This window comes from Protomyctophum bolini (genome assembly GCF_963924005.1).
Source record: "Protomyctophum bolini genome assembly, chromosome: 15".
Lineage (NCBI taxonomy): Eukaryota > Metazoa > Chordata > Actinopteri > Myctophiformes > Myctophidae > Protomyctophum > Protomyctophum bolini.
In genome coordinates, this window is record NC_137876.1 from 39,480,573 (window position 1) to 39,500,153 (window position 19,581).

General features: G+C 42.9%; 1 protein-coding gene across 1 annotated transcript; it reads left to right on the top strand.

Moving 5' to 3' along the window:
* Positions 1–2,246: 2,246 nt before the first annotated feature.
* On the top strand, positions 2,247–4,277 carry LOC308329338 (nucleolar and spindle-associated protein 1-like). Its single transcript, XM_080783594.1, has one exon. It carries the CDS (start codon positions 2,386–2,388, stop codon positions 3,700–3,702), a length of 1,317 nt encoding a protein of 438 aa, XP_080639720.1. The 5' UTR covers positions 2,247–2,385; the 3' UTR covers positions 3,703–4,277.
* Positions 4,278–19,581: the final 15,304 nt, after the last annotated feature.

Sequence of the window (19,581 nt, forward strand, 5' to 3'; positions counted from 1 at the left end):
GACTTGTAGTGTATGTAAGTAGCGTGGTTTAAAGGGCTTGTTTCTGGCCCTGTTGGGGCAACAGCATACTCGGGGGTGTGGGTGATTGGGCCGATAATGTTAGTATTAAACAAATGCATTTCCGGCATGAGTGTGGAAGGGAGCCAGTGTTAGTGCCAATGCAAAGATTATTGTTTGAGGGCTTGTGGTCTGCGTGGGCGTCGGCCGCGTTGAGGAGATCGCTTACACACACTGCGAAGGGTAAGTGTGTGACGTCACTGCCCGTGTGACTGTGTGTGAGTGTGCATGAGTGTAGTGTGTAAGATGGTGTTGTGGGCGTTGCAGTAGCGACGTAGCTGTTCGTGGCTTTGGTGTTCTTCCTTGGTTTTCTTTCAACTTTTGGGTACCACTTTACAAATATAAAATAGATAACATTTTTTACATCGAAAGCCCACTCTTCCTGTTCGTGGGCTTTTCGATGTAAAAATGTTATATGTTATATCCAAAGGCGGGGTTGGCGAAAGTGCCTTTCTGTGTGGAGTTTGCATGTTCTCCCCGTGTCCCCTAGGGTAGGTACCCTCACAAAAACATGCAGTAATCCTGGTCTCTAAACTGCCTCCCCCTGGCCAGCCAGGGCGCCTGATGGAGGGGAAAGGAACTGGTTGGAATAACGTGTTCCTTCCACACGCTACGTCCAACCAGGGAAATACTCTCCCATGTCAGGTGTAAAGGAGCAACTTGGACACTCAAGCATGAAGGAAGCATGAGTTAAGTCCGTCGCTCTCCCCAGGTTGACGGAGGGTGTGTAGAGCCCAGGATCACATTAGATGATCGACACAGGGGTGAAAAATGGGTTACAAAATCGTGGGATAAAATATATATATAAAATAAAATGTTATATATGTTATACAAGTTTATGTTAGTAATGTTGAGTACGTTTTCTACGTAGGTGAGTCTATATGGAAACATTATTCTGGTAGTGTTGGGCATGTTAAATAACATACCAAAATGACTGTCTCAAATGGGGGGGGGGGGGGGGGTTGCAAAGTAATTCAACTGCTTCTGTGTAGTTTCACACTTTGAATCACGCGTTCGTATTATGGGAGAACGTGAACTGAACGTACAGCATTTCCACATTTTGAACGTTGTTGTGAACGCGTTCATTCTGGGTGTTTGTGAACGCAGCTTTTCACGTTCATAACACCGTTCAAGTCTTCAAGAGGGTGCCAGATTTCAATAGAGCCTTCCATTCGAAAACCCTGCTAAAAAAACCACCCAACCTGGCAACCGCACAGCGACTGCCTGTCACCCGTGTCGCAGTCGCACAGTCGCACTAACAAATGCGTCATCACAACAAATAAGTTAGGCAGCATGGAGTCAACGGAAGAAGAGCCGGAGGACCGCTCACGTTCAGATTCAGAATATGGTCATTTGAAAGAATTCGTGACAAAACTCAGTACTGACCCAGACGGTAAAAAGCAGTTTTTAACAGCTTAAGCCCCTCTATCATAAACCGTTCCATATCCTCTGGTTGTGTGCCCAATTCTTTCAAACATGCAATCATTCAACCTCTCCTGAAAAAACCAAGCCTTGATCCACTAACCCATAGCAATTACAGACCCATCTCCAAACTCCCGTTTATCTCTAAAGTTCTGGGAAAAGTCGTCTGTAAACAACTTCTACAGTTTCTTAATAACAATAATATTTTTGATAAGTTTCAGTCTGGTTTCCGTCAGAAACACAGTACGGAAACTGCGCTTCTTAAAGTCTCAAGTGATATTCTCATGAAAGCCGATGCCGGTGAGTGCTCGGTGCTGCTCTTACTCGATTTAAGTGCTGCTTTTGATACAATTGACCACTCCATCCTTCTTGGCAGGCTCAAGCAGTGGGTAGGTCTAAGTGGTTTGGCCTTGGAATGGTTCTCGTCCTATCTGTCAGATAGAAGTGTGTCTGTTGCTGTCGACAGCTATGTTTCCTCCTCAGCTCCTCTGACCTGTGGGGTCCCCCAGGGCTCCATCTTAGGACCAATCCTGTTTCCCTTTATTTGTTACCACTTGGTGCGCTTATAAATAGTTTTGAAGGTGTTTGTTACGCCGATGATACCCAACTTTATTTTTCCTTTAAGCAAAATGACATAAACAAACTATATCCTGCGTGATTGCTTAACTGCAATAAATAACTGGATGGCACTTAATTTTCTTCAACTGAATGCCAATAAAACAGATTAGAGAGGGTTTTTTTAACCGTCGGCGTCAACTCAAGGCGGTTGTAACAGGATAATGAGGATATTGTGTGCGTGAGTGTCTGACTGTGTGACTGAGAGCTGCATAACCGAGTGTTTGGGGAACGTATGAGAGAAACAAACAACGTTGTCTTCGAAATTACATCAACTATCGGGGGGGGAAAATGGATTTTGACTCCATGAAGTATGTGGAGCTGCGATGTCTTGCAAAAGAACTTGGGATTAAAGCCTACAACAAGATGAAGGCGGAGAAGCTGCTTATGGCGATCAAACGGCATTACCAACAAGAGGAGAGCGTTCAGGAGACTGAGAGAAATGTGGATCCTCAAGTGGACATAAACGAAAGCCAACCTCTTGTCCAAGATGATAACGCAGTAACTGATGAGCCAGTCTTCAACCCAATATCATTTGTGACCAAGCGTGGCAAGGGAAAGAAATCCAAGAGAAACATCTCTGAGACAGAACTTCCAGCATCCAAGGAAAATGAAGTTCCTGAAGCTGGTGCAGGGAGTGCCAAAAGGAAGCGGTATTCACCCACTGGTGGTTCTGGTGCGATTGTCCCCACTGAGATAAGTGATATTGGTGTAAATGAACAACAGCCTCATCTTGCAGATGAAATCCCAGTGGGTGGTGTCACAGACAATGGCCCAAAAGCAAGGAAAGCTGGTAAAATCCCACGCCATGAAGGACTCTTGAATAAGTCTAAGGCCTTGAAGCCGGCTACACCCAACTTCAAAAAACTACACGAGGCACATTTTAAAAAGATGGAGTCCATTGACTCCTACGTCGAGAGGAAGCAGAAGCAGATGGAAACTTACAGTAATTCAGTGAAAGACCTTAAGAAGCCACCCCCATGCCGTGCTTCCTTGTTCAGCCCTGCACTGAGCAAACCAGCTGATGACAAATGCAGACAAACCTCAGCCAGTAAACCTGTGCTTAAGAAACCTTCCCAGAAGGACGATGCTCTGTTCAGGCCATCCGTCTTGTCCACTCGCAGGATCAATGTTAGGTTCTCCCAAGCCACACAGGACAATGAACATAAGAGGACCTTGGTGAAGACTCCAGCACGTATGTCAAAATGTATCTCCTTGGGCACCCCAGGAAAACGGAACAATGATGGAGGAAAGGTCAACCCAGTAAAGACTAACGTCTCGGCTATGAAGACCCCAGGAACATTTGTTTTCATGGGCAATGTAAGTGTTTCAAACTCCCCTGGAAACAACAAGAAGCCATGCTTTGACCTGAAAGAAAGTCTGGCTCGTCCCCTCGCATACAAGCCCCATAAAGGAAAACTGAAGGCATTTGGAGAGACTGGAGAAAACACAGCAGGAAACGACTTTCAGATCTCTCAATCTCATCAGAAAAAATACAAACAGCACCAGGTCGAAACAAGGGATGACAGGAGAGTGAAGCACGTCAAAGACAGAAAACAGAAGAAGGAAGACATTCTTGGAGCCAGGAGGGGCCTTGTAATGTCTTAACCTTGGCAGTCCAGTTTTGAAAATACATTTCAAATGGTTAAGGTTAAGGTTGTTTTGTACATGCAATGTATTGTTTTTTTTACTGTAGATTGTTACCATTGTACTTTTAAGTACTGAGATTCTTCTGTTATGGTTTATATTTTGAATGCAGCTTAATCATTTTAACGGTTTCATTCTGCCACTGTTTCCAGTTCCAGTTTCAGTTTTCAGTTACAATACATTTATGTGCATATCCATTTTCATGTACAGTGGCTTAGCAACAAAACATGCTCATTGTAAAGGAGGGGAGATGGCAACATGTCAGAGAGAGAGGGGGGTAGAGCAGTGAGTCGCTTTGTTCAACACCAATTGCTGTTATTACGCATCCGCCTCCCCGTTTCTCTGGCATGCGTGATAGGCGGTGCTGAAGCGGATCGCCAAGCAAGCGCTAAAATAGTTTGCTAATGCTATTGCCATTTAATGCAGTCTATTTGCGCTACATTGGGTGGTTATAGGTTATAATATATGCAGTACAACAGCAACTGGTGTTGAAAGAAAGTGACTCGTGGTAGAGCGTGATCTTAGTGTAGCCCTGCTGTGGGTCATAACTTGTAAAATAAAATATCACCAACCTGCAAGAGCTGTTTCGACATCGACTCATTTATCCCTGCGTAAGATCCACTATACCCGGTGCCTCAGTGGCCTTTGGAACTTTATTGTTGTTGACAAATAGCCACTACATAAAGTAAAAACTTGCCCTTATTGAAGTGGACATTTTATTGTTTGGATTTTGCACTGGATTTTAAAGACACGTCAGAGAATGGAGGAGCAGCGACTTAATGGACATTGTCGCACAAAACTACCCAGAAACATTGGTATGTGAAAATAGTATACACTCAGTCGGCTTTATTGGAAAAAAGCTTAACTATTGGAGTGGCTGAGTTTGTTGTTTCACTACCGCAGAGCAGATCGTGAGTTGGATTTTGATGCATGTTTGATTGTGCAATTAGAAACATTCATTCATAAATCTCCGATCTTAAAGGTTGTGTGAAGTTCAGACTACAGTAAACCAGACAATATAGTGTGTTGAGAAAAAGACACAATGTCACAGATACATTTAAAAGACAATGTTGAGACTCAGAATGAGGCTCATAGTGTGGTTTCTGATGATATCAGGCCAGAGGACAGCGTGTCAAACATTTCATGTCCAAAGGATAATCAAACCAGAACACACTCTCGTGTATCCAAAGCATCATTCACCTCATATGCAAGGATAAAGGCAGAGGCTGATAAAGCAGAACTCTTGGAGCGCATTCATGCGTTAAAAAGGAAACATCAGTTGGAAGCAAAGGAGGAGGAATTAAGAAAGGAAAAGGAACAGTTTGCTCTAGAGACTGAGCTAGCTGCAACCAATGCTAAAATCAATGTTCTGGAACTCAATTCAAGATGTGGATCCAAAAGAGCGGATGGAATGAACTCATATCTGGAAAGGAACCAGGGCCAGGCTCAGAGGATAAGCCAACTTAATCCACAAACTGGTCAATTTGTCCTACAGGGAAATGACAAAAACAACAAGTTGAGTGAATCTACACCTGAGGCCCTGTCTGTGTCTGCCAGGCCTAAAGAAACGTCACAGACCGTCAGACCTAAACAGGTGACTGTAACACAGACTGACCTCAGACCAGCAACAGCTGGAGCACAAACACAAGTGGTTCTACAGACTGGAGGTGATTCCTCTTTGAATATGTCATGCAACAATAGCACAGAGAATAATATTGTGAAGATCATGCAAAGGCAGAATGAAATCACTGCATTATTGGTTCAGCAAACTTTAGCATCCTCTCTGCCAAGGAGAGAGATAACTGTGTTTGAGGGTGACCCTCTTGAATTTCATTCCTTTATTAGAGCTTTTGAAAGTTGTGTCGAGGCAAAAACTGACAACTCCAGTGATCGACTACATTATTTGGAGCAGTACACCATGGGTGAGCCAAAGGAATTGGTAAAGAGTTGTCAGCAGCTACCACCTGCACAAGGATACCAAATGGCCAAATCCCTTCTTGATGAACATTTTGGCAATGAGTACAAAATTACTTGTGCATACATGGACAAAATTCACAACTGGCCTCTCATTAAAACAGAGGATGTCAAAGCTCTGCAATCATATTCTCTTTTCCTCCGAGAATGTTGTCATTTAACATATCAAATCATGCGCATGGAGTTAGACACACCATTCAATCTCAGAAACATTGTGATGAAACTTCCTTACAAGTTAAGAGAAAAATGGAGAGAGGTTGCATGTGATTGTCAGGAGAAAAGAGGTTGCAGAGCAGTGTTCAGTGACCTTGTGAACTTTGTTGAGAGAGAAGTCAAAATAGCCTCTGATCCAATTTTTGGAAATATCCAAGATTTGCAACCTACCAGATGTAGTAAAACCTCCACTGTAAGTGACTCAAGACAAAGGAAACGGGAAAGCACTTTTGCCACTAGTGTCACAACAGTGAAGGAAGCAAATATTTACATGGATAAAAAGTTCCCTTCTGTTGAAAGCAACCTCAAATGTTGTTTATTTTGCCAACAAAACACTCATTCATTGAATACATGCTCACAGTTTAAGTCAAAGATGCATCGGGACAAGATAAGTTTCATAAAGGAAAATGGAATTTGTTTTGGTTGCTTAAAAGTTGGGCACACAAGCTCCACATGTTGGAGTCGTTTGGATTGCAGCGTGTGTCACCAGAAGCATCCCTCTGTCCTGCACATTGAGCAGAAGGGTATAGGTACATCCTTCAATGAAACTGTGAGCCCTCCACTGAGTGTAACACCTGAACAGCCTGAGACATGTGGTCACATTGGGGCCGGTGATGAGGACAGTTCAGTTTTCTCCATTGTAGCAGTTCAGGTGAAAAGTCAGACGAATAACAAAGTTGTGCACACACATGCACTTTTAGATCCTGGGAGTTCCAGTACCTTTTGCACTGTTCACCTGGCAGAGAAACTCGGCCTAAGTGGCAGGCCAGCCAGCATTTTATTGCAGACAATGGGTCAAAAGAAGATTGTGAGCACCACCTTATTGTCTGACTTGAAAGTGTCTGGCATGGACACAAATTATTTCATTGAACTGCCTAACGTTTTAACTCAACAGACTATGCCAGTGTCGAGGGTGAACATTCCACGGCAAGAGGATGTTGAAAAATGGTCCTACTTGAGGAAAATAAAACTTCATGACGTGGATGCAGATGTTGATTTGCTCATTGGATCAAATGCAGCAAAAGTGATTGAACCCGTGGAGCTGATCAACAGTCAAGGTCAAGGACCCTATGCAGTCCGAACAAGAGTCGGCTGGGTAATTAATGGACTTCTTCGTAGTGGAGACAACGCAGTGAAGACTGGCTGCTCTGTTGTCACAAATAATAGGGTTTCTGTGGAACATCTGGAAGACAAGTGCATTGATGCGCCCTTCATAGAACCTGTACAGCATCCCCAAGGCCAGAAGAGGAAAGTAAAGTTTAAGGAATACAACTCTAAAAGACACTCCACTGTGTGCACACATCCTAAATAGACCTGCAGCAAAGAAACTGGGGTCCACTTACATGGACACATGCAAGCAGTACGGCGAGTATGTGACAAAACACTATGGAGAGGCAGTTGTCGTGTTTGATGGATATGAGGGCACATGCACCAAAGATATGACACACCACACCACCGTGACCATCGATGACTACTTGCCTGTTACAATGCAAAAAGACGAGTTCCTTGCAAACAACAAGAACAAGCAGCAGTTCATCAATATGTTCAGTCGTGCACCTACAGTCAAAGAACTGTCAGACATATCATGCCCCAGGAGATGCTGATCTCCTCATAGTAGAAAAAGCAGTGGAGCCTGCAACCACAACAACTACTGTGGTCATTGGTGATGACACAGATCTGCTCATCCTCCTCATCTAGCATGCTGACCTCAAGTCACACAACCTCATCTTCAAACCTGAGCCAAAAAAGAGCATGAAGAAGCCACATGTCTGGAACAACAAATCTCTGAAACAGCAGCTGGGTCCCAGTGTGTGCAATAACATTCTCTTCATCCACACAGTAGCTGGGTGTGACACTACCTCCCGGCTTTATGGCATTGGAAAAGCAGCTCCCCTCAAAAAAATCACAACCATCAATGACTTCCGTGAGCAAGCTACAGTGTTTGACAAACAGTCAGCTTCAACAGTAGAGGTTGTTTCAGCAGGAGAGAAGGCTTTGGTTTGGCTGTACAATGGGAAGTCTGGGGAGGGTCTTGACTCATTAAGATACAAGCGCTTTTGTGAGAAGGTGGCTACTAGCACATCTCATGTAAAGCCAGAGAGTCTGCCACCTACAGCTGCAGCAGCAAAGTATCACAGTCTCCGTGTGTACTACCAAGTGCAGCAGTGGAAGGGAACTGCATGTGAGCTCCTGCCGCAAGAATGGGGATGGGAAGAGAATGATGGGGGGCTTGTCCCTGTCCAGACGGACATACCTCCAGCTCCACAGGAACTGCTACAGGTCATCAGATGTACCTGCAAGACAGACTGCAGCAGCCTGAGGTGCACTTGCAAGAAGCATGGCATTGACTGCTCTGTTGCATGTGCAAACTGCAAAGACACAGGGTGTGCAAACACATGTCTTGTTGAAAGTGATGATGATGAAGATGATGAAGAATAGTGTAAATATAATGACAACATTGCTTTTATAACTTTAAAGTTTTGTAATGTCCAATATGCATGTATTTTACCTTTCATTGCATTCATAAACCATATTTCCGATTTTCCCTTGTGTGAAGATTGTCCCTTTTTTCTCACAAAATGCCTATAATATTAAGAATTTCCTTAACAACATATTGATGAAACAAAAAAAGTGGAAAGAGTTTGTGTTGCAATTTGTTTGAGGTTGACCCCCTTTTTTTCTTAGATTGCCTGTACTATAGGGTTGAGATTTAGATAAGGTTTTTGGTTAGGCAGTTAGAGGGGAGGGTCAATTTAACTTGACTTGTTTGGGGCATTTATTTTTTTAAATGCACTTCGTTCTTTTGCTTCCGTTGGCGTTGAGTTGTTTGTTTTGTTTGGTTTGGTTTTGCGATGGAGGTGCCTGATTTTGTTTCTCATCCGTCAGAGGAGGGCTTGGCTTCCTTTAACAAGGACCAATTGTTGTCAGTTGCAGAGCATTACTAAAGTAGTTATTGTTATTGGAAAAGCGAGTTGTAGTGTGTGTAGTTGCGTTGGTCCAAAGCAAACTTCAATTGAAATAAAATAAATGGTTTTTCATTTTCAGGTCATTAACGCTTTTCATGAGACAAAAATAAATGTAAAATGCAATTTATAGCCTATTATAAAATCCCAGGTTGATATAATACACAATCCTCTGTGAGCACCAACTCACCAGAACATCTCACATTAAAAACGTTTGGATTGTCATAAGCTGTGTGATGCTAACGCGCTAACACCGTTAGCATGGTCTGTCTTGGTCAAATAAAAAACGGGCAATCAAGACACACAAGGTTACATGAGTTTATAATGTTACATCGTGTGTTTCTGTGGTAAACAACTGACGTTAGGTCCGCGCACACTGTACGCTGCTATGGCAACCTGTCATCAAATGCTGCTAACGTTGTTCACCACTGTTAGCATGTGTGCTATCAAGCCAAAGCTGAGATAGATATGAAACTACTACTGGCCAAAATGTCATACAAAACACAACACCTAAAATCGGAATGTTATTGTGACCTATTGAGCACAAACAGACCATCATGATTTGCTTGCTGGACCTATAATTAATTTATTTGCATTAAATGTCCACTCGCCCATAGAAATAAAAAGCAAGATGGCTGCGACAGATTGTGAGATAGACGGAGAGAACAGAGCTGGTGACGTGTGAGCCAGGGCAGTGTTGCCAGGTTTGCGAATTGTAAGCGACTTGTAGTGTATGTAAGTAGCGTGGTTTAAAGGGCTTGTTTCTGGCCCTGTTGGGGCAACAGCATACTCGGGGGTGTGGGTGATTGGGCCGATAATGTTAGTATTAAACAAATGCATTTCCGGCATGAGTGTGGAAGGGAGCCAGTGTTAGTGCCAATGCAAAGATTATTGTTTGAGGGCTTGTGGTCTGCGTGGGCGTCGGCCGCGTTGAGGAGATCGCTTACACACACTGCGAAGGGTAAGTGTGTGACGTCACTGCCCGTGTGACTGTGTGTGAGTGTGCATGAGTGTAGTGTGTAAGATGGTGTTGTGGGCGTTGCAGTAGCGACGTAGCTGTTCGTGGCTTTGGTGTTCTTCCTTGGTTTTCTTTCAACTTTTGGGTACCACTTTACAAATATAAAATAGATAACATTTTTTACATCGAAAGCCCACTCTTCCTGTTCGTGGGCTTTTCGATGTAAAAATGTTATATGTTATATCCAAAGGCGGGGTTGGCGAAAGTGCCTTTCTGTGTGGAGTTTGCATGTTCTCCCCGTGTCCCCTAGGGTAGGTACCCTCACAAAAACATGCAGTAATCCTGGTCTCTAAACTGCCTCCCCCTGGCCAGCCAGGGCGCCTGATGGAGGGGAAAGGAACTGGTTGGAATAACGTGTTCCTTCCACACGCTACGTCCAACCAGGGAAATACTCTCCCATGTCAGGTGTAAAGGAGCAACTTGGACACTCAAGCATGAAGGAAGCATGAGTTAAGTCCGTCGCTCTCCCCAGGTTGACGGAGGGTGTGTAGAGCCCAGGATCACATTAGATGATCGACACAGGGGTGAAAAATGGGTTACAAAATCGTGGGATAAAATATATATATAAAATAAAATGTTATATATGTTATACAAGTTTATGTTAGTAATGTTGAGTACGTTTTCTACGTAGGTGAGTCTATATGGAAACATTATTCTGGTAGTGTTGGGCATGTTAAATAACATACCAAAATGACTGTCTCAAATGGGGGGGGGGGGGGGGGTTGCAAAGTAATTCAACTGCTTCTGTGTAGTTTCACACTTTGAATCACGCGTTCGTATTATGGGAGAACGTGAACTGAACGTACAGCATTTCCACATTTTGAACGTTGTTGTGAACGCGTTCATTCTGGGTGTTTGTGAACGCAGCTTTTCACGTTCATAACACCGTTCAAGTCTTCAAGAGGGTGCCAGATTTCAATAGAGCCTTCCATTCGAAAACCCTGCTAAAAAAACCACCCAACCTGGCAACCGCACAGCGACTGCCTGTCACCCGTGTCGCAGTCGCACAGTCGCACTAACAAATGCGTCATCACAACAAATAAGTTAGGCAGCATGGAGTCAACGGAAGAAGAGCCGGAGGACCGCTCACGTTCAGATTCAGAATATGGTCATTTGAAAGAATTCGTGACAAAACTCAGTACTGACCCAGACGGTAAAAAGCAGTTTTTAACAGCTTAAGCCCCTCTATCATAAACCGTTCCATATCCTCTGGTTGTGTGCCCAATTCTTTCAAACATGCAATCATTCAACCTCTCCTGAAAAAACCAAGCCTTGATCCACTAACCCATAGCAATTACAGACCCATCTCCAAACTCCCGTTTATCTCTAAAGTTCTGGGAAAAGTCGTCTGTAAACAACTTCTACAGTTTCTTAATAACAATAATATTTTTGATAAGTTTCAGTCTGGTTTCCGTCAGAAACACAGTACGGAAACTGCGCTTCTTAAAGTCTCAAGTGATATTCTCATGAAAGCCGATGCCGGTGAGTGCTCGGTGCTGCTCTTACTCGATTTAAGTGCTGCTTTTGATACAATTGACCACTCCATCCTTCTTGGCAGGCTCAAGCAGTGGGTAGGTCTAAGTGGTTTGGCCTTGGAATGGTTCTCGTCCTATCTGTCAGATAGAAGTGTGTCTGTTGCTGTCGACAGCTATGTTTCCTCCTCAGCTCCTCTGACCTGTGGGGTCCCCCAGGGCTCCATCTTAGGACCAATCCTGTTTCCCTTTATTTGTTACCACTTGGTGCGCTTATAAATAGTTTTGAAGGTGTTTGTTACGCCGATGATACCCAACTTTATTTTTCCTTTAAGCAAAATGACATAAACAAACTATATCCTGCGTGATTGCTTAACTGCAATAAATAACTGGATGGCACTTAATTTTCTTCAACTGAATGCCAATAAAACAGATTAGAGAGGGTTTTTTTAACCGTCGGCGTCAACTCAAGGCGGTTGTAACAGGATAATGAGGATATTGTGTGCGTGAGTGTCTGACTGTGTGACTGAGAGCTGCATAACCGAGTGTTTGGGGAACGTATGAGAGAAACAAACAACGTTGTCTTCGAAATTACATCAACTATCGGGGGGGGAAAATAATATAATTTTAATAATAATAATAAACAATAAAACAGAGATCTTTATTATTGGCCCCGAAAACATCACAAACGCAATCCGGCTTGTCTTGGGCCCACTGGCCTCCAACATGACTGACACTGCCAAAAATCTGGGTGTATTTTTCGATAGACAATTGAACTTCGAGTCCCACGTAAAGAAGGTCACCCAATCATGTTATCAATTAAGGAATATATCAAAAATCAAACCCATCCTCACTTCTCAAGATCTGGAAAAAAAATGTCATGCTTTCGTTTCATCCCGTCTCGACTATTGTAATGGACTCACTACCCTTAACTGTTCCTCAATTTATAAACTACAATTAGTACAGAATACAGCCGCTAGAATCCTCACCAATACAAACCGCAGAGCACACATAACACCGGTACTGGCTCAACTACACTGGCTCCCTATCAAATCTAGAATCAAAATCCTTTTAACCACCTATAAAGCACTACATGGCCTAGCCCCAGTCTATATTACAGACTTATTGGTGGCAAAACCAAATGTAAGACCCCTCAGGTCCTCTGATAAAGGCCTCCTGAATATTCCTGAGACAAAAAACCAAGGGGGGGGCCGGTCCTTTGCAGTGGTTGCTCCCACACTGTGGAACGCCCTACCCCTATCAATTAAAAATGCAGAGTCTGTTGAAGGTTTCAAGTCCAAGTTAAAAACTAATTTATTTAGGTTACATTTTATCTTGTAAACATTTACTTTTAGTTTACTATCACTGTTGTCAAGTTATGTTTCTGCCCTTACTCTTTGTTGTGTTTGCTCCTTTGTGCCTTTGTGCCTGTTTTAACTTGATTGTTTATATTGTTGTTTTTACTGTACAGCACTTTGTAACTTTGTTTTGAAAAGTGCTCTATGAATAAAATTTACTTACTTACTTACTTGTTTAAAAAACTAAAATAAAAAGTAAAGTAAGACCAGAAAAAAAAGAATGACAACATTGTACTGATTGATGCTAGTGTTGTTATGAGTGCTTGTTTTCTGTGACACAGGTTAAAGGTTATCTCAGATTGTTTTGTTTTGCATAAGCCTACATTTTAGCCTTGAAAACCCAGACGTGTTTTAATCACAATGCAGACAAAATCTAAATCATATGATTGCAGGGAAGAAAAGTATTCCACAATGATGTAAGATGATAAGAGCGCCCCTCACTTCACACAGGTGTGATTTTTAAGGCATTTGTGGTGCTACGTTAATGAAATGTATCTATCCTTTCCGCAGGCGGTCTACTATATGTTCAACAATAAAGAAGATGGCGGCTATCTGTACGGGAATCAGATAGTGGGAAATCACAGACTCTATGGTCTACGAATTCCAACCTGATAGTAGGGTCACAAACTAAGGTTCTGTGACCATCCTCTGGGAACAATGTTTTGATGATTGATTTGACCTCTGTGAACCCTTTATAAAAGATTTAGCCCCCATGTCCCTCGCAAAAATCCTGGCATTTTTTGCTAGAGGGCCAAATTCTAAATGACACCCGGCGCCATGGCCAAAAATGAACTTTTGATCCACATGATCTAGAATCATGTATGAAGCAGGGGGGCAGTCAGACAGATATTTTGTGAAGCCACTAAGGAAATGAAAGTTCATATAATGGCCTGTTGTGGCGCTGTCACTGGACCCAGAAAAACCCATAGCCCCATAGAAGTCCATGTATTTTGGCCCAACTTCACCTAGACTGTATTACCTTAATAGACATGGTCATGAATACTTTTTGGAAAATTATGGTCCCATTTATAAAAAAAAATGACCATAAAGTCGCGCACGTTCTGAGGGGCGTGGCTACCGTTACAGTCTATGAACGGGATCCCCCACCCACTCGAGTCAAAATAAAAACCAACGAAGAAGAAGGGGGAAGTCCCGCCTCGTTGTCTGGGCCAGCCAATGGGCCAGCTGGCCTGAGCTGGGCCAAAACGGATCTAGAAAGATGGCGACTTCCATTGCAAGGACTGACAGGCTCCATTTTACGTTCAAGTTAGACCTGCGGAACGCTTTGTCCATATTTTCTACAGTCTATGGTATGAAGACACTTTTTCATACAAGTCAACCATGAGGATTCCAAATCTGACACCATTTTAATCATAAGACCTTGTTTTGGCCCCAAATTCAAGATGGCCACCATCCAGTAGGGTGAAAACTTTTCAGTCATTTATTTCGGGTTTGTAATTTTTACAGACACAAAACACATGTTTTCATCAAAAATATATATGTCTGAGCCACAGCAGGAATTGGAAACAACAAAGATGTTATCCCCCCACATAGGAGAATAAAACTTTGCAGGAGTGTTAGATAAATAGGTCTTATCTGTTTACAAACTAATGCCCAGTGGTCAATGTCCCATATCCTCCTGAACTTTGATCCAGGCCGGGTCATTCATATTGTCACCTTATTCTCCAATCATCATTTTACTCTGCCTGTTTACACAGCGTTGTTGTTCCTCTTTTCATCAGTAATGTCAGGCCATCCATGTTTATAGCCAAAATATGTTTTCATCTGTCCCATTTAATATCTCGTTCAGAGTCCATGCAGTGTCTTCTCAGTCATTGATTTAGGATACGGTAGGCACTGTTTTTAATTCAACATGCAGCTGCTGTGTTATCAGTCTAGTTTGACCTTGGCCTATAGTAACTTAGTGGAGGGAAAGAAAGTTATCAACAAGTTGCCTGGCAACGCCTGCCTAGGCGCTCTCCAGGCCTCAATGGGCATCCATGTGCGGGACAGGGGAGATGGATTCTGCGTCTCATCATCAATGTGCTGGTCCAATGAGCACTCGACAACCAGTGCTACAGTCAATGAACTTTATATCAACAAATCTGACGTGATCTGCAGTATTTAGCCTGGAACAATACTGTGAAGAGGGGTTCAGCTTCGGTGGTTCATTTGGAATCAACAATTGATTATTCTAAATTATATTGATGTATACTATAATGTTCTGAACCATGTAGCACATTCTCTATGTAAATTGACTTTATACCTACTGAAATAATGGTTAAACCTTCAACTTTCTCCGAACTTTATTTCATCTGCCTCCAAATAATTTTTTAAAGTATCTTTCTATTTTTGGTACAGTGACTGTCCTTTAAAATTTAAAGGGCTACTCATTCATTTTTAAGGTAAATACAGCACGGTATTTGGTCTCCCTGCTGGGTTATTGAAGGTATAGATTTACAGTTTTTCCAAATGATACAGTCCTTACAGTCTAGATTATCATTATTAAATATGGATCCCATTTTTATTCCCATCAAGGGGAATGCTGGAAAGTGGAAACACCAGCATTCACACATATATAATTAAAAAATATATATGGCTGAGCCACGGCAGGAAACAACAAAGATGTTATCCCCCCACATAGGAGAATAAAACTTTGCAGGAGAATGCTCATAATTAAAAAATATATTATGTCTGAGCCACGGCAGGAATTGGAAACAACAAAGATTTTATCCCCCCACATAGGAGAATAAACCTTATCCCGCCACATAGGAGAATAAACCTTAACCTTATCCCCCCACATAGGAGAATATACCTTATCCCCCCACATAGGAGAATAAACCTTATCCCCCAACAAATAAACTTTTGCAGGAGAATGCTGGAAACACCAGGAGAACAGAGAGCTGCAGCAGGACATTAGAGAAGTGGCAAACACAGAGAACACAAAGAACTGGGGTTATATAGACACGGGGGTAACCAGACACAGGTGAACACAGCCGTCAATCAACACAGGGATTGGCTCTAGGGACGACACAGGTGAACACAGCTACCACTCAACACAGGGATTGGCTCTAGGGACAACGACTCAGGTGGAGATAACTGATAATAATCACAGGGAGGCGAGACAACGCAGGTAACAGTACCTATATGGCAGACACCAGGAACCTGCTAGGAACAATACTACAAAATAAAAGGAACACAACAGTGAAGTCAAAAATAATATCCTAATTAACCGTATAGCTACTACAGGGCGTGAATATCACTACAAAATAAAACACATCCTGACGTTTGGTCTCTATCAGTATCATGGGACCCAAACTTACAAAATACATGATCAATAAATAGACCAGTTCCATGATGAATGAACAACAGATCAATAGTCCAGCTCCATGATGATGAATGAACAACAGATCAACAGACCAGTTCCATGATGATGAATGAACAACAGATCAACAGACCAGTTCCATGATGATGAATGAACAACAGATCAATAGAGCAGTTCCATGATGAATAAACAACAGATCAATAGACCAGTTCCATGATGAATGAACAACAGATCAATAGACCAGTTCCATGAAGTGGGAAAGATTTCTTCTCTATGGTCACATTCATACCAGAGAGCTTTGCTGCGATTAAAACGAATCCTGCTGCGCATTTTCAGAAAGTGCACTTCGTTTGGCAGGTGTGAAGGCTCATTCGAATCGTAATGCGTATCAAAGAACCGCATTATACTCAGAGCAAAAATGGGGGTTTGGCTTCGCTTCCAATCGCACTTGATTACGATTCGGTGCAGGTGTGAATGCAATCCACAGTAAATAAAGGAAATGAAGCAAACAATGTGGCGGGTGAGGAGCTGAACACAGTTGGAGACGGAGAAGGCATATTTTACGCAGCGCAAAGATGTCCCGTTACCGTGGATAGACGTGGTCGAATGAGGAGACTGAAGCCCTGATCGAAATGAGGACGAGTACATTAATCAATTGCTTAAGAAAACACATAAACACTGCAGTGCAGTGTAATAGTATTATAGCCTACAGAATACTCTGTCTGTGCGTGCCGTAAACATGGAGTGCTGTCACTGTGTGGGGACTATAGGTAGTAGGAACTTTCATCTCAATAAACGTGTAAACATTTTGCGCTGCTGTCTGTTATATCAGTGCGCTCGACAGCGCTGTGCCTCCATGCCCAAAAGAACAGTGTGTGGCTGCGTGCGTATAGTGAGAGAGCGAGAGAGGGGGGTCCAATCCCAGACAGCACGACACATGCACGTTATGAGTATAATTCTATCACCATAGATTTCACTGTGTACGCTAGTTTATGAATGGATCACATTGATAAAGGTCCCCCCTGCTGCGTTTCCAATTGCTGCAGATGACAATGTGAAGGCAAACCGCGGCAAATTAAATACCGTAAATCCTCTTTTAGGAACCCGGGCTATTATTTGTCTCAACCGATCCCGATACCGGGATTTTATTGGAAGGAGGCAGCTATAAGAAGGAGGCCTTTTATTTCTAATTTTCAAACTGATCATAATTAACAAATCACATTTTGGGTCAGTTAGAACACAGTAAAATGTATTGGGCTCATAGCCTATTGAAACCAAGTCCTCGTGAAATATTGAACAGTGCAGTTGCAGGTGCTCAATGGTCATTTTAACTGTTTTTCCATTATTGGCATATTGCCAATGGTAAATACCATAATAACATCAACACATCAATTTAACTTGAATAACCAATGAATAACCAATGGTATATAACTTCAACTGAGATAGAATACCACAGTACTGTGGTAAAGGCCTACAGTTAGGCTACTGACAAGTTCAGATGCAAATAATAACATAAAAATAAAATGTATGATAGGCTATTTCATATACCGGTAATATCAAATCAGAACAGTGCAACACTGCAGTGCTTCATTCAACGGGAGGGAGAGAGAGAGAGAGAGAGAGAGACGTCAGACGTGTTAGAGAGAGCGTCTCTCTCTGTCTCAAAGAGCGTCTCTCTCTAACGCGCGCGCGCGCGAGAGAGAGAGAGAGACGTAGAGAACGTCTGAGAGAGAGAGACTTGTTGCTAACGGGGTCCCGTTAGCAACGTAGTAGCACCGGTATGCTGTTAGCTTGTTAGCTTGTTGCTAACGGGGTCCCGTTAGCAACAAGCTAACAGCATACCGGTGGTACTACGTTCGTTCCATAAAATGAGAGATCCAACGTTCGTTGCATGAAGGGCAGATCTGTGGGGGCTCTCTCCCGAAGTTATTAACTTTGTTGTTGTATTGTGTGCGAGCTGAGCACCGCGGCCACGGCATCTGGACAGTGGACGCTGACAGGCACAGCCAGCCAGAGCAGCGAAAGTAACAGATACGGCACTTGGAAAAAAAAAAAAAACACAAAAAACCCCGGCTCATAAAAGAAGACCGGAATTTATTTACTTAATTCAACGCCATCCCCGGTGATTAATAGGGGCCCGGTAATTAATAGAAAGGAGGAGTTTATTGGAGGATTTACGGTATGCAAGAATCCCAAATTCTCCGCCCATAGTCTATCTACCGTATTAGGTGAGAATGTGAGCTATGATAATGGCTTGTAATGACAGCCTCCCTCCCTCCCTCCCTTTCAAGGGGGACCAGCTAAATGATCGTTAGGAACCAAATGGACCCTTGTGGGGTCTTGTAACTCAAATGTTGTACAAATGGAACCAAATGGACCTTCACGGCCGGGTCCATTTGTACACTCTCAGAGTTAAATTAACATTGATTATAAACTGGGGGTCCCATTAGGGGGTCCGTAGGCTAATGCATGTCAAGCTGGGGGTCCTTGAAATTAAACTGGTTGAGAATCACTGAATATGAGCTTTCTCCCATGGGGGTCCCTGGCATATCTTTTCAAATGGGGGTCCGGGGGCTAATTAGTGTCAATTATTTTGCTTGTCTGTACAGTTCCCAGCTAACTATTATATACTACCGTAGCTCCAGATCCTACTGGTGATGGCAAAATTCTATAAGAGCCAGTTCATGTGACCTACCTGACATCTACACACAGAACTATGCCAGTTCATCGTGGAAACATTCCTCGACAGAAAGACCTACAGAGATGGCCACACCTGAAACATGTGCAGATAACCAAAATCGATTCAGGTGTCGACCTGTTAATTGGAACCAACGTGCCCACGGCACTGGAACCATGGCAAGTTGTTCGAAGTGTAGATGGCGGCCCATACACAGTCCTAACAATGCTGGGCTGGACAGTGAATGGACCTCTCAGAGGAGACATAAGGAGTGACACTGTTTGTGGACAACCAGATGTCACAGTGAATGGGATCTCTGTCACAAGCTTTAAGAATCCTTGGAAGCAGCAGCTGACAGTCGATTTACCAGGGGAGTCAAGATGATCACATGTGATTCTGAGGTCAAAGAGAATCTCTCGGTGGATGCAGTGCAGGCTGAAGAGGAAATGGATGCAGTAGTTTGCTTGAGTAGTCACTTCTCTTCTTGGAGCCATCTGATGAAGATTGTTTTTTGGATTCTCAAGTTGAATCACCTGCTACTGTGTCTCAGTCAGAAGAAGAATGTAACCCAGGTTTATAATTCTATGTCTGTACTTGTATCTGTTTGTATGCATCAGTATGCATGCATTTGTATGGTCACATGTACCATCTGCATCAGTTCACAGCTCATCACACCGATCACTCACTCACTCAATCACACCAGTTTCAATCAGCAATCTAAAGTGGTTTAATTGTATGCTGCTGTAGATCAGCTACTTTAATTATTATTTTGGTTATTATTAATTTGGCCTTTTTGTGTTCAGGCCAGGTTTTTTCCCATTAGTTCATGAAACCCCATGA